This window comes from Eulemur rufifrons, chromosome 28, assembly GCF_041146395.1.
Source record: "Eulemur rufifrons isolate Redbay chromosome 28, OSU_ERuf_1, whole genome shotgun sequence".
In the NCBI taxonomy this organism is placed as follows: domain Eukaryota; kingdom Metazoa; phylum Chordata; class Mammalia; order Primates; family Lemuridae; genus Eulemur; species Eulemur rufifrons.
In genome coordinates, this window is record NC_091010.1 from 43,705,527 (window position 1) to 43,721,825 (window position 16,299).

At 40.7% G+C, this 16,299-nt stretch overlaps 1 protein-coding gene across 5 annotated transcripts in view; it reads right to left on the reverse strand.

The window, feature by feature from the left end:
• The window catches only part of ALDH18A1 (aldehyde dehydrogenase 18 family member A1), a 40,065-nt gene that overhangs the window by 12,482 nt on the left and 11,284 nt on the right, over nt 1-16,299 (reverse strand). The window contains exons 3-11 of one of the 5 annotated variants that reach the window (XM_069460986.1): nt 15,565-15,779; nt 11,981-12,130; nt 11,787-11,891; nt 8,734-8,886; nt 8,216-8,306; nt 4,604-4,728; nt 3,661-3,805; nt 2,931-3,004; nt 1,665-1,758 (exon numbers count right to left, since the gene is read on the reverse strand). In XM_069460986.1, coding sequence (XP_069317087.1) covers nt 1,665-1,758; nt 2,931-3,004; nt 3,661-3,805; nt 4,604-4,728; nt 8,216-8,306; nt 8,734-8,886; nt 11,787-11,891; nt 11,981-12,130; nt 15,565-15,779 — 1,152 coding nt within the window. Of the gene's footprint in view, nt 1-1,664; nt 1,759-2,930; nt 3,005-3,660; nt 3,806-4,603; nt 4,729-8,215; nt 8,307-8,727; nt 8,887-11,786; nt 11,892-11,980; nt 12,131-15,564; nt 15,780-16,299 lie in introns of all 5 variants that reach the window. The other 4 variants (XM_069460985.1, XM_069460989.1, XM_069460988.1 and 1 more) reach the window with 4 other exon arrangements.

Sequence of the window (16,299 nt, forward strand, 5' to 3'; positions counted from 1 at the left end):
CTACCAACCAATTATATAAATTAATTAATTTTCTTTACTTTCCCCCACGTGCTAAAAACCAAGTTTTAATTATAGTGCATGTTAAATGCTACATCCTAACTTTTCACCTCACAATGCAAGTATGTTTTCCACATTGCAAAAAATTATTATCTTAATTACTACTAAATATTCCATTGAGTTGTTATAGATTAATGCACTTAACCACACCTATGTTATTAGACACTCAGGTTGTTTCCAGTTTTCTGCACAATAAATAATCTTCTAAGAATCTTTAGATACAGAGCTGTTTTCTCCTTTTGAAATATTTTCTTAGGATAAATTCCTTGAATTGGGATTACTGAGTCAAAGGGGATGATCATGCTAATGTATACCCAGGACTTTGTTCTTAACCCATTGTTTTTCATTGTGTATTTCCAGAGAGATAAGAGTGGGATCAAAAGTCAGTGTTCAGCCAACAACAAGCTATGTGACCTTGAGCAACAGTTTCAATCTCTGTGGGTCTTAATTATTTTACTTTAAAAGAACTGGATATGATCAAAGGTTTCTTCCATTTCTGAAAATCCATCTTATGAATTTCCAATACTACAAAAATTCAAAAGACCAGACGTAAACGCTAGAGGAAGTTCTAAAACAATGACTCAAAAATGTTCTAAGGAATCAAAATAATGTTGATGAGCCTTGCAAGGTTTCTTTGAAGGGAACACTGGAATCTGGATATTTTAAGTTAACACAAATTTATTCAAGAGAAAAGGAAATTCAAAACCCCATAAAATCAACCTCCATTATTTTAAGGTGGAAAAGCATTCGGAAAAAGGAAAGAAAGAGGAAGGGCCTGACTGTCTACATGTCTAGTTGTCTGCAATGTGAGTTCACCATCTTATTTACTCTACCGTCAGCACCCTACCATCAAGGGCATTTCTAGATGGCCCCTGGTGCTAACTCTAGGAAGACTTCAGGCTGGTTAATTCACTAAGACACAAGCTATCTTTCATCATAAGCTGCACAAACTATGTCTACAACTCTTATATGTACAGTCCATCTGTGTTTGAATCCTGGGTCCATCACTGGCCACGTGGCTTTGGGCAAATGACAACTTCTCTGAGCTTCAGTTTCCTCCTCTGTAAAAGGGGGATAATAAACAGTAGCTGTCTCAGAAGTACCACGTTGTAAAGATTAAATGAGATCATGTCTGTACAGCCCTTAGCACAGTGCCTGGCAATACAGAAAGGCCTCAATAAATGTTAGCTGATAAGATCATGTCTGTACAGCCCTTAGCACAGTCAGTGCCTGGCAATACAGAAAGGCCTCAATAAATGTTAGCTGATATTAGCTGAATATTTAAAGCAGGGGGGGTTCTCAATCTTTTTCTTTTTTTGTCCTGAAATTGCCACAGCAGCCATGGCTTGTGACCTGTGGGGAATAAAAAAAGCTCCTTTGCAGGTTGTACTAAAACATCTGGGGAAGGGGCTCGGGGTAGTATGTGTGGTTTGAGAAAGCCTAACAAAATACTAGCCATCTACCCTGGATAAAAATGATGCCTACAATTTCTTCTGTAACAATCTTGTCTTTAGTCAGACGCAAGAATTATTAGTTAAACAAAGAACAACAACAAAAAAATCCCAAACCCCCTCCAGAGCATTGACTCTAAGTTGTCTGGTCTTTACCCTCTGCCTCCTCCATGTCTTTTTTGTTGGCTAACAGGATCTCATCACGCTGGTCCGTCAACAGATCAGCCAGATGATGGATAATTTCTGCTCTCTGGAAGAAAGGCACACCATTAAAAGAACACGTATGTTAGTCCAGTGCACATCAGTTTTTAAACCTACTCTTCTTGAGTGTCAGGCCTTGCTCCAAAGTCCGAGGTCATCACTCACTGAAATCTCACTTCCCCTTGTTCATCTCCAGCCCCTGCTCCCCTTATCTAGTCCTTCCTCTCTCACTGCCAACCACCCCTCATTTCTTCTTTCTTTTCCTCCTCTTTTACCATTCCTGATTATTATAATTAGCAAACCGTGGCCTAAGGGTGGGGTACCAGGCAGATGAATTATACAATTTTCCCAGGAGTCAGCACTTTAAATCAGCATGACACACACATCTTTACATATTAGCACCACTAGCTAGATAACTTCCCAGGTAAGTTTTTACATCTGGCTTTTCCTGCCAATTATTTGTTTAATGAATTCAGTCAGAGGGGAAAAACTCAGTTCCAGATGCTTGAAGAGACCCTGAACCTTACCCACCTAGCTTAGGAAACGTGGCAAACTGATGTGGTGATAACTGAAGGAGTACAACACGGAAGTGCTTTGAAAGACAAGCTAGGCTCCTTCTTTGCTTTCCTTTCTCTGCTTGTAGTTATTTTAAATTCTCTTCTTTTTTCTTAGGCCAAGGTATTCCCCAGGAGAAACCTATACACATTACCCCCAAATCCACCCCTGACAACACAACCCTCGGGGAATCAGCCCCCAGCTTTCACCTGACCTCCTCACCACTGCCAGCCTCATCGTGTCTGCTACTTAGACTAATCCATGATGGACAGGGCAGGGCTGCCAATTACAGAGCAGGCTCTTGAGACTCCACCTTACAGGGAAGTCAGGTGATTTATAATGAGTTGGGATAAATAATTTTCCTACATTTCCGTGTCCAGTATGTGGCAAGATTAGGTAGTTTTCCTGATCTCATCATTTTCATGATGTTTTTGATCAAAACATCATAGTGACAAAAAGCTACCACAGGCCTCAGCCTACAAAAGAAAAGGGGAAAATAAAACTAAGAAAAAGAAAAAAGTTAGAGCAAATCTGAACCAGACGTGTAACACAGGAAACTCTCTGGCAGACTGGGAATAAAGGGGGTTAGTGGGCCTGACTACTGTACTCAACCATGCAGCAACTTGTTCTGAAAACTACAACAAAAGTATCAGCTAAAGTTATTACCTGCTCCGGTTCCAAAGTGGCCAACATCCTTCCTCCAGATCGAGCCATTTCTCCCTGCTGCTCAACGGTAGGCCCTGCAAGAAAACGTGCAAACATCAGGTCACGGTCATCTTGGTTCTCTCTGACTTCCCAGCATGTGCACAGGCTCCTCACATGCACAGAAGGACACTTGGGATCTTGGTGTACTTGTTTCACATATGGGGATCATTCTGACCAATAAACTGGTAAAAGAATGTGCCAGATTAACTCAGCCATAAACATAAGAACTTGCCTGTATATCTGGGGTAGGCAATATATTTTATGTCTTCAAGATTTCTTTTTAATTCCACTTTGGATGACATTTTCTAATGTGTTTGCCTTTCTGAATGCAGATTATAAGGCAATTCTATCCGTTGTGAACACTTGAGAACACATACCGTATTTTATGGATCTTTGAATCTCTAGGCATCATGGGCCTAGCAAATGTTTCTTGAGAAAACAGATGCTAATATTCTTTAACTCAGTGATTTTGCAGAGAATAGGAGGCCTAGCTGGGTAAGATTGAATTTTACAAAAGCCAAACAAATTCCAATTTTGCAAATAGTGTTCTAAATAATACCATATGTCATATTAGCACATCAATTTTATAATCTAAAATCCCAGAGTGAGAACTCAGTCTTCAGTTCCATCCAAGCCAGGGTGTCACTAGCTACTATCCACAGGCCTTGGGACCTTATGAAGAACTACTTACCTGCAGGCTTTACTTCTGAAAAAAAGGTGCCAACTTTCTTTCCCTCCACGATGTCTGTGATGACGTGCCCAGACACCTTTGGGTGGGTTCCATTGGCAATAACAACAGAAGTACCACCTTGCAAAGCCCAGAGGGCTGCTTTCACCTAATGGGGCAGGTTAGATCCAAAGATTAGATTCGGATCAAAGATGAGATTCAGACCCAGTCACCCACATTTTAAACTTGCAAAAAGACAAAATACAATTTCATATTGAGCAAATTAAATATATGCAGGAATGTTTTTAACAACTCGGAAGCTCCGAAACACACACAGCCCACACACTCTTCCCAGCCCAACCTTGGGTATGTTTCCTAAAGATGAATCAACCTATCCTTTCTTTCCCATGTGTTCTCTCTTGAAACTCTCTAGTATGGGACTCATAACTTCTACATTTGACTCAAGGTGCCTCGATGGCAGTGAACTGCTCAGTGAACAGCCTGGGGTTTGACCAGAGTCTGATCCTCAGAACTTTCAGCTTCTAGAAATTGGGCTCTTGTCCTTTACTCTGCCATTGCTATGTATGATACTGTACCTTAAGGGTATGACTTCTTAGAGCAATTAATGGGACAGAAAGAATTTTGGAAAGATTTAATCCATCAAGAAATATTTAAGCTGATGCTATTATAGAATTTGTGAATTACGAAAAATATATAGGCCCTTCTCTCAAGGAGTTTAAAATATGAACACAATGTTTATATAATATTAATAAAAAACACATATACAGACATGACTAAATATAGGTACACTATACCCATTAAACCTGTATTTAGATATGTGCATATTTAAGTGTGTATGTGCCTAGTATCCGAACCATTAGCTCCCAAACAATTACAAAAGTAAAAAGGATTAAAATGCTGTTTTGGCTTTATAACTATCATAGGCAGTTAAGGCACCAGTTCTTACCTTGGCTTCCATGCCACCCATTCCTACTCTAGACTTGGTTCCAAATGTCACAGATTGCTGATCTCCAGGATAAAATATATCAATGAGCTTTGCATCATCTGACCCTGGGGGGCTGTCAAACAGGCCTGAAGAGTAGACAAGTGTCAGTGAAAACTGCTGTGATACAAGTGACTGTCCCCAAAACAGGTTTCCCTGGGCACTTGCCAGCCACTCTGTATGTTACTCATCCAGATGAATTCCACTGTACCACCACCTGCTCTAACCAGAAAAGAGAACAAAGGATCTGTGGGGAGTTGACCCACACCGAAAAACAGCTCCAGGAGGACTCACCTTACACACTTTTATAACCTAGCTTAATAAATAAATGTTTCCCAACATCAGAGCATGGCTGTATTCTCAGCACAACATTTATTAGCCCTGCCCATAGTCCACTGGCAAACTGTCCTCACCTCTACCATTGCGACTTATGAAGCTATATCTTAAGGATATAACTGAAAAAGAAGAGTGGTTACTGCAGAAATAGTGCAGCAGCCACACACTGTTTAATGTGGCTGTTTCCAAGCAGGATGAAATGTGAAAAGGTACTCATTAACTCTCGCAGTACCCTTTGAAACAGCACTGATTTATACTCCCTCTTTTATGACTAAGTCATTGTGGAGGTTAGGCTGAGCCAGCAGGAGAGCTTATGACTCCTGGCATTCAGTCTGGATTTATTACCGTAAAACATATGTCCCTTTTATGACTGAGCAGAGTGACATAAATAAGTTGCATGAAACGTTATACGCATATTATTCAAGATAAAAAATCCTCACAACTTCTCTTTGAAGAAGAGTGAGTAGGAGCCTTGGAAGAGGAGAAGGGGGTGCTGTGAGAGGGGTCTGAGAAAACAGAGTCAAATCAAGACCTAAGGGGGACGCAGATAGAGAGGCACTGCCCGTGGCTGGGGACTGGCTGAGGACATTTTGGGCAGTGATATTTTGGTTTTAAGTTACTGCTTTTCCTGTGCTGTAATATACCTCTGCCCTATATTATTCCAAACCTTTACTACAATCTTGTTATAGACACAACATCTCTGGGGGAGTAAGTGAATCGGGGGAGTGAGGAAATCAGCGTTCAGTATAGAGCAAAGCAGTCCAAACCACAAGCAGTGCAAACCATTATAGGAAAAGCAAAAATAACCTCTCACAACCTGTCTACCTCAATCTACTACTCCACAGCTCTCCAACTGATATCACAGGCTCGGATTTAGAGGTTGTTTCAGTTTAATATAATAGTATAAGAAAGATTGGGCAATTCTAAGCCAAACCTTCTCCAGAAACATTGAGGGGTTCCTAGAATTCCGATATTTTACCAAGAACATATTTAAAATTCTGATATTGTTCTAAAAATCAAGACTCAGTAGATAACTAATTAAACTAATTACAGTAAGAGTGAAAGCCTACCAATGACCAATTTTGGTGTTTGAAAGCGCTTACTAGAGTCTAGTTCAAATTGGCTTTTATATATTGATTTTGCAAACTTGCATCCTTTATTTGTCCAGAAGTATAGGAGAGGGAAGACTGTAGATTTTTCAACTGAACTTGAAACCTGCCTCTGCCAAGCACTTGCTATGTGACTTTAGATTGCACTTAATTGATCTGAACTTAATTTTTAATTTCTTCATCTGTATAACTGGGCTAACCTACCTACTTTGTAGAGTTTCTACAAAGATTGAATAAATTCACATTTATAAAGCACCTAGCACACTATTTGTACATAGCAGAAATTCAGTAAAAACCTACTGATTAACCAAAAATACCTTCTCCAGACTCAACTTCGCTGCTCCTGTCCTGAGACTTCAAATTATAGTGGATATAGTACCAATACTTCTCACAGGTAAAGATACTGACATGTAGGTTTGGATCTCTGACTTTCCACATGGACAGAACACAGATTAATTCATCTGTATTTGCCCCTGTCTCCACTAGGCAGCCCCTGCCCTTACCTTACACTGCGGTATGTAAAATAGAGAACAAGTCCTGGCAGGTTAACCTGCCTTGGCGTAGGCTGGGAACTAGGTAGGGTCGTTCTCATGTCCTGGGAATGTAATGGGGGACCTCTTGGGATCTGGAGGTTTGGCTATTTTGGACATAGCTACTACATTTCTTATGGGTCACACTGTGAGAAGTGAGAAGAGCCAAAAAGTCAGATGGAGCCAGGAGGGGCCCCTCCATGAGGAAGGGGACAGTAGAGAGGAACACAGAAACATGGAAGAACATGGTGGCCAGACAGCCTACACTTTCTCCAGTGGCTCCAATTTAAAACAATCTGTCCTGTGATTTACATTAAAAACTGAAAATAATCAAAACTGCAATAAGATATCACTTCACACCCATTAGAATGGCTACAATAAAAAAAGGTAGATAACAAGTAAGTGCTGGCAAAGATGTAAACAAATTAGAACCCCCAAACACTGCTGATGGGAATGTAAAATGGTGCGGCTGCTTTGGAAAACAGTTACAGTCTTTTTTTTTTTTTTTTTTTTTTTGAGAAAGAGTCTCACTCTGTTGCCCGAGCTAGAGTGCCGTGGGGTCAGTCTAGCTCACAGCAACCTCAAACTCCTGGGCTCAACCAATCCTACTGCCTCAGCCTCCTGAGTAGCTGGGATCACAGGCATGCGGCACCATGCCCGGCTAACTTCATATATATATATATTTTTTAGTTGTCCATATAATTTCTTTCTATTTTTAGTACAGATGGAGTCTCGCTCTTGCTCAGGCTGGTCTCAAACTCCTGAGCTCAAACGATCCGCCCACCTCAGCCTCCCAGAGTGCTAGGATTACAGGCGTGAGCCACCATGCCGGCCAACAGTTACAGTCTTTTCAACATAGAGTTCCCATATGATCCAGCAACTCTACTCTTAGGTGAAATAAAAACATGTTCACACAAAAACTTGTCATGAATGTACATAGTGGTATTATTCATAATAGCCTAATGTCCATCAACTGATGAATGGACAAATAAAACACAGCATATCCATGGGGCAGAATATTATTCGGCAATAAAAAGAAATGAAGTACTGATACATACGGTAACATGGATGAACCTTGCAAACATTATGCGAAGTGAAAAAGGCCAGTCACAAAGGACTACATAGTGTATGATTCCATTTATATAAAATGTCCAGATATAGAGAGACAGAATACTTGAGGTGGCCTAGGGCTGGGGAGCTTGGGCAGAAGTAGAGAGTGACTTCAAATGAGTATGGGGTTTCTTCTTGGGGTGATGAGAGTGTTCTATGATTCATTATGGTAACGGTCATACAACTGTGTGAATATACTAAAAAATTATTGAATTGCAAACTTTAAATAAGTGAATTGTATCTTCATAAAGCTGTTATTAAAAAAAAACAAAAAACTGAAAGCACTCGGAAACATGTCAGCATTCAAGCTGCAGCTCCCAGACTCGTCCACCCTCTTCTGAGTTATAAAAACCCCTGTCAGACTGTATGGCTCAGAAAATAAAGATTTATAGTAAAAAAAGATCAGAAGGACTCAAGGAGGGAAACTCATGTGCTCACACATGTAGCATTTAAAAAACAAGCAGATAAAATAAAAAAGCATTATTGTGTACCTTCAACATCTGAAAGAACAATCAAGAGGTCAGTTTTCATTTCCACAGCCAGACGGGCAGCCAGGCTATCATTATCTTTAACACTAATAACCTAGAATGCAAGTAAAGGCATAAGTGAGGGAGCTACGTAGTCCAAGAAGAAATTCACAGAAGCACCTGGCTAGGCTCTGGCAGGCAAAAATCAATGATCCCAAATGTGTGGGTAACAGCTCTTGCAGGCCCCTTCTGCCTGCAAAACACAAAGCCTACTGACAACCTCTTTCCAAACATGCAGGCTTCTAGCCACTGATATATATAAGCCATGCTCATAGTACCATCTTGAAACACTATAGCACCTCCCCCTGCTGAATGAAACCCACATCAGAAGAGCTTATGCAGCCACAGCTCCATGATAACAGCTTCTCCTCCAAGTTCTCCATCTTGCTTATGACAAGCTTCTGGTATTAGTACATGCAGCATAGCATGGTGTTAGTGTCTCCAGCATGCTCAACCCTTAGGAATACTTCACCCACATTTACCCCCTGGAGGTCACTGTTGGGCTCAGCTGGGGGGACAACGGCATCATTTGTGTTGATAATGGGGACGATGTTCATTCGGAGGAGCTCATGAAGTGTCCCGTTGAGGTTCCGGCGCTTCTGCTCATCATGGAAATCCAAATTGGTCACCAAAATCTAAAACGATTAAATAGATCAAAAATGTAGGAGGGAGAAAAATGATAAACTTCTCACCATACAAAAGATGCTAAGAATAAGGGAATTAAACTTTAGGCCTCTGGAACCCCACACAGATTGGAATGCACAACACATCTTTGGATGCTTATTCAATTCTTATAGAGATAAAAAAAAATTGCAATCACCTGGAATATTTATTCAAAGATGTTGAAGACTTCCTGCAAAAGTACTTCAATCCTCAGAGAGCTACCAAATCTCATCCATTTATAAAATTAAGAAAATTAATGTATCTACTTTAGAGGGATATTGGGGGAATTAATGACTGTCCATTAATTTCTTTCTTTTTTTTTTTTCTTTTTTAAAGAAATAGGGTCTTGCTGTGTTGCCCAGGCTGGACTCAAACTCCTGGGCTCAAGCAATCATCCTGCCTCAGCCTCCTGAGTAGGTGGTACTACAGGCGCTGGGCAATTTCTAAAAGATCTCTGTATCCCATCATCTGATTTAGGGCCTGGACATAGCAAGCACTTAAATATTTGGTTAGTGAGTGAATGAATGGTTTACCCTGCTTGGAAAAGTATTTAGACAAAATGGAATAGGCATATGTTGTCACTGTTCTTGCTCGGAAGCAGACTGTTATTGGAGTTAACAAAGACTGTGTTTGAGCATTTGGGATTAGCCTGAGAAGTTTAAGCAAGTGAGTCTTTAGTCATAAGATGAAAGAGGGGCAGGATACAACTTAGTTGGAGGGAGAGGATGAGCATAAGGGCAGCTGAAGTAGGAGGCACACAGTCAAGGAGGGTACAGAAACAGTAAAAGTGGGCACAGCTAAGGCCTGACCAGGGGCTGGCTATGGTAACCGAGAACACAGCAATACAACGGCAGTCTTAATGACATATGCAACGTAGGCGATGAAGACAAAGTGGTAATATGACTGAGAAAAATAACACACTCATTCACTTGATAAAAAATTTTTTGAGTACCTCTGAAAGGCCAGGCCCTGTACTAGCTGCTGGAATGGAGAATTAAAATGTTGAAGGTTTAAGGAAAGACAAAATGGGACATATTTTTGTAAGGGAAGATCATGAACTCCTTTCCAGAAATGTTAATTCTGTAAGAAACAGGATCGGTCAAAGCTGCACATCTAGAGTCTAATCACAATGGTGAAAGATCACACAATGAAAGTAAACACATGTAGGAGAGGCAAGAAGGAGGTCTAAGTTCCAGGACAATACTGTCACCAAGACAGTTTCACAAACAAGGCCTGGGGATCTGATCACAAAGGAAGGAGAGGAGAGTCCCAAGAGGGAAAAGTATGTGCTCAGAGGAGGGCAATATGCTGAGTGTAAATCAGTTTCATTTCTGTGAAGAAAAATAAGCTGTTGTACTTGTTAAAGTCTTTAACCTGGCAAACAACTTACTGCAGAGTTTCAAAGGCCACTGATAATGGTCTTCTATTTAGGATTACTAAAGAAAATAAGGAACCACAGGATAAGGTGCAAAGGGCAAAGATTTCCTGTCTATAAGATGGCCTGGGGGGAAGGCAACGTGTAAGAGGGACAAGCCCAGGTATTGGGGCTTGCTGGGAACTGGAGGGGTGGAGCTTTTCACTTCAATGTTAAAGGAAACAATGGCTAGTGCCACTGACTTTTAATGCTACTGTCATTTAAAACAAAACGAAATAAAACAAAACCCTCAGAAAGCATCATCTCTGGGAAAAACCAAAATGAAACAAAAGCATAGCTCCTAGACTTGAGGTTCCTCACCTAGCTCCAGGCACTTTAAAAAAATTAAAGACTAACATCATCATTGGATGGTGGAGGAGAAGAGAGGGCAGACAATAAAAAAGGATGGTAGTAATCAAGATTTCTATTGTATAACTAACAGAAAAAACCCTAAAATTACAGAAAGTGGGGTCCCCAGCCACAGGTACTAGGGGACAAGTCCCTGCCTTTCTGTTTCAACTCACTGACTCTAGGACACTCTGGTATAATACCAGAGCATCCCTGTTGATGACAACTGTGAAAATGATAAGTAAAAAAGCAATAGGAAATGAAGAAGCAAAACTTGAAACAATGTACTATATATAACATAAAAGGGTGTAAAAGAGTTTGAAAATAATAATTTGGGGAGTTAGATTTTTTTCAGTTTTGTGACGTGATTGCTATTTAGATGTTTTTATTTAGTGGGTGGCAATAAAACTGATTAAAAATAAATTGAAAAAATTCAGAAAATTTAGGTAAAAATGAGATAATGTAGAAAGAAGGTTCTAGAACGTTTAGGGCCAGCCACTAAAAATTTTTAAGTCCCATGAGAACTGAAACTATGTCTGATTTGTTCACCACAGTATCCCCAATGCCCAAAAGACTGCTTGGTGCACTATAGGTGCTCAATAAATATTTGCTGAATGAATGGAAAACCAACCAACCATCGGCATTTTTCTTTCCCTTCAATGCTTAATAGATATCCACTATAAAAGGCAACCAGGTGCAAAGAGAAGCAAAGAAGCCATGAAATAAGGACATCTAACTTTTCTGTCTTCAGAAGTATTAGCACTTGTAGTAGTCCTAAGAGTTATTAGTATAATTACAAGAACTAATATTTATTGAGAATATATTAATCCTAGTAAGTGTATCAGACACTAAACTAAATGCTTTTCATATAGTTTCTTATTGAATCCTTCCAAAAACCCTCTGAAATAGGCTGATATTATCCCCATTTTTCAGATGAAGAAACTGAGGCACAAAAAGGTTAAAGAATTTCTCCAGATCTCCCAGGTGGCAAGTGATAAAACGGAAACTGTATTCTGGCAGTCTGGCTTTAGAGCCTGGTTCCTAAATCCTTTGAATCTCGAGAATCACCCTCACAGGTCCCACAGCCCCTTGCCAAGCCCATCCTCTCACCTGGGCAGCACAGATGCTGTACTGGGTAAACATGGCCTCATACAAGGCCATCAGCCCACTCTGTCCGGCAGCTGCACAGGCTCGTGCCTCTAAGACTGGAATTGCCTGCAATATACCAATCAGACAAAATGTGGTTGGGAATGAGGGAAGAAGACCTGAGGACCTGTTACAAGGTGTAGGGAAGCAGCACTCACCATCTCTTTCAGCTGGTTCTGCCCTGAGTGCAGGGCCTGCCGTACACTCTGAGACAGAAGGATCTCATGGCGCAAGCGTTGCCTGCCAAAGGCCACAGCTCCACTAGTCACCAGCATCATCTCTCGGCCCTGATTCTGCAGCACTGACACCTGGCATTGAGGAAGGAAAAGGCACCATAAGTCACTGTACTATCTCTTTCTCTCTTCACAAGAGTTTATGGCCCAGCACTGGGTTGGTCCTGGAAGAAGCACCCAGGTTGTTTGGTAAAAACACAAACTCCTACAGGTGGCCTCAAATTTCTGTTCAGTAGGTGGCAGATAGAAATCAGACGTTTTTAAGAAGGGGATTATGGTGTGCAGCGCGGTCTGGCATCTGTATCTATACTTGATATCTGCAGGGAGTCTGTAATGTGGAAGGCCTAATTCTCCAGGAAATAAGGCATGGAACAGAAGTCTGGGGGTAGGAATTACAACGTAGACTTAGCAGATGGTTTATCAGGTTCTAAAGGCTTGACCTGGGGAGATATGGCTGTTTTGGGGCATGTCTAATCCCTGTGGGTCACCTCTGCTTAGACCAGGGGCAGATGTTGACCTTGTTTTGCTCTCTCTGTCCAGAACCCGCTGTGGTCACTTCGTTTTCTACCTTGAACAGATCCACATTTTTTTTTTTTTTTTTGAGACAGAGTCTCACTCTGTTGCCCGGGCTAGAGTGAGTGCCGTGGCGTCAGCCTAGCTCACAGCAACCTCAAACTCCTGGGCTTAAGCGATCCTACTGCCTCAGCCTCCCGAGTGGCTGGGACTACAGACATGTGCCACCATGCCCGGCTAATTTTTTGTATATATATATTTTAGTTGTCCATATAGTTTCTTTCTATTTTTTTTTAGTAGAGACGGGGTCTCGCTCTTGCTCAGGCTGGTCTCGAACTCCTGACCTCGAGCGATCCACCCGCCTCGGCCTCCCAGAGTGCTAGGATTACAGGCATGAGCCACCGCGCCCGGCCTAGATCCACATTGAAAAAAAAAAAAAAAAAAGAATCAAGAAACAACAGAGTCAATATTCCTAACCTGTCTGTTCCTTCTGATGTGTGGACCTTATTACCTGGTTTGGAAATTCACAGACAGTTGTGATAAATCATGATTTCAAACAGTAACTCTATTATCATAGAAAATTTCATACTTAAACAAAATGGTGAGAACAGTGTTATAAATCACCATGTACCTCACAGTTTCAACAACTATCTCTTATGGCCAATTTCTCACTCTCCAATAACCCTTCCATACTTCCACCATTGTTTTAATACAAACCCCAGGCCCCAGATATTATTTCATCTGTAACTATTTCAGTAGTAATTGCTCAAAGACAGGAAATATATATGCATACATCTATAAAACATTATCATCTAAAACATTTCAATGAAATCCTTAATATCAAATAGTCTGTTCACATTTTCTTAACTTTTTTTAGCTTGCTCAAATAAAGATGCAAATTAAGCCCATAAATTGCATTTAATTAAAATGTCTCTTAAGTCTCTTTCAATCTGTAAGTTCCTCCTCCATCATCTATCCCCTCCTGTAATTTTATTAAACTGAGTTGTTTGTTCTTTAGGGTTTCCCAGACTACACTTTCCTGATTGTGTCCCTATGGTATTGTTTAATATTGAGTTCTGTATTCCCAGCAAACTGCTGTTAGGTATGGAGGCTTAATTTTTTTGAGAATTCTTTATAGATTGTGGTGTACATATCTATCAAGGGGATATACAATGCCTGGTTGTCTTTCTTTCTGTGATGTTAGCAGGTGTTGATCATTGCCAAGATCCATTATCCCATTAGGAGCCGCAAAATGTTGATATTCTAATTGAATAATTCCTTCTCCATTTATAGGCTGGAATACTTCCACAAAAGGTAACTTTCCTTCATCAACTGTTTGGTTACCTTGAGGTACAGTCTGTCTATGAAAAGCAGGACAAATGTCTGTCTTTTTACCTTTACCAATCCACTTTTAAAATAATGAATATGTTCTCTTGTACTCTCCAAAGATGACCAATGAGGTTTTTGTAAGTGTCATTATGAACTCATGGATTTAAATATATTTCATTGCATTGCAAACCTTTGTTGATGTTCAGATCGTCTCAACTTTGGCCAGTGGAAGCCACTTTGAGTTGGCTCCTGAGTCCACTTAACATAATCAGACACCTTGGACAAGAGAGTTGACTGTGTATCAGGCACTGCCCTGATCGAGGGAGTCTTTCCATTACGTCCACAGGTGGCCCCAGAAGGGGAACTGGTAACCTAAGCAAACCTTTACCAGGTTCTTCTTCCCGTCTTTACCAAGTTTCTCCTTTGCTCAAAATCTTCAATCTGCTTTTAAGACTGAACCCCAACTCACCTACTTGGCTTCAGAGCCCTGCCCAATGGAATAATCTACTTTATTTCCCATTCTCCTTGATGAGATCACCACTACTTTCAAGTTCATCTCCCCTCTGGCCATACTCATTACTGTCTGTCCACTATCTCTAATCCTCTTCTAGAGTCTGTCCCTTCCCCAGAACCAGTAGGCTGCACAACTCCAAGGTACTGATCATACCATGCACTTAGCAGCATGGAACTTTTCACCTCCATTGTTGGTGCAAATCCTACCAGTCGTCAAGACCCAGGATGATTTCCAGCTCTCCTAGGAAGCCCCAGGAACAACCACACTCTCATCTGACTTTCCCATCTCTGGACCCATCACTCACCATTAATTGGGTTCACTCATTTGGGTATTTATTGCCTTGAACAATCACCTAATTTCGGGGGGAGCCCTGGTTCTGGCTCCACAAGGGCAGAGACAATAGTTAGAGCTCTGTTATACCCCTCACAATGTAGCCCCTTAATAAGTATTTGCTAAACTGAATTGATCTGATGGACTCAATCTGGGAGGCAGGTTTGATAATTGCTTAGTACAGAAAATAAAAGAAGGAAATTCCATCAAGTTTCACATTAGGAGTTTCCCAATACCAATTCCTTAGGAAAGTTGTTTTTTAAAAATTAAAAATATGATTATGAAGGAGAGGGTTGAGTCACAGCTGGATTGAAAGAGCTCTAGCTTTATCTCTGGGATGTCTGGATGTCTGGGTTTTGACTCAAACCAGCAAAACAGAAAAAAAAAAAAAAAGCCCGGTATTTACACACATCCATCTGGGCATTCAACCCTGACAAATATTAGTTACCTGAGGAATTTTATAAACACAGATGCCCCATTCCAGAGATATTTATTAAATGGCTGGATGTGAAGCCCTGTTATCCCTGGGCCCCTGGGATGATTCTAATGTGCAGCCAGGACTAAGAATCCCAGAGGCAGACAGCTCCTTATCATCTGAAGGCTGAGGGAAGAACTGCACGAAATCACCTCTACTCCCCGACACCCTCTTCTCTTGCCCTGGGATGCTGTCTTCCACTGACATTTACATTGGGGAAGACAGTTTTTAGACTGGGTTAAATCTGTTGCACTCAAATCAAGATTATTTTTACAAGTTGATAAGCCTGAACTAACAACTTAAAAAAACAAATTTCAGTACAGCAGAATTTTCCATCTTGGCAATTACCTGCTCAACAATAGATGCCAGGCGCCCCAGTGCCAAGCCACATTCATCCCCTCGGGTCACCACGGCACTTCCAAGTTTCACCACGATTCTCTTGGCATGTTTCAGCTCACTGCGGTGGGCAAAGGACTTGCCATGTGCACGACTGAGGGGCACAGTGATAAAGGGGATATTGCTCCAAGAACGAACATGTCTGATGGCTGAAGTCTGGACACGATCTGTAGCCAACAATCAAAGTTGAACACAACAAAAAAAGAAACACACAATAAATACACATGGTTTTCTCAATAAAACCATGCATGCACAGTAGTAACCAGTTTACGCACCAAAAAATAGCTTTATGATTATTAACCAGCACAGTATATCAAAAGCTCTATCTAGCATGTTCTTAATCTAGTCAACTCTAGTATGGAGTTTGCACTCAGTACACAGGTCACAGCCATATGCAAATACTGTTGGTAAAGAATATAAATGAAATCATTTCTCTTGAAGGGATAGTGGCAAAATTTATCAAAAGCCTTAAAAAATGTTCACATCTTTTGATACAGCAATTTCATGTTCAGAAATAAGTCAGAGATGGGGACAAAGAGATTTATCAGAAAGCTATTCATTGTGTTATTTATGGCAGGAAAAATCAGAAGCACAGTAAATGTCAAAAAAATGAGAAAGATTAACATTTTTAGAATTTTTAACAACAGAAAAATGCTCATGATATGTTAGTTTCATACACATGTCTAA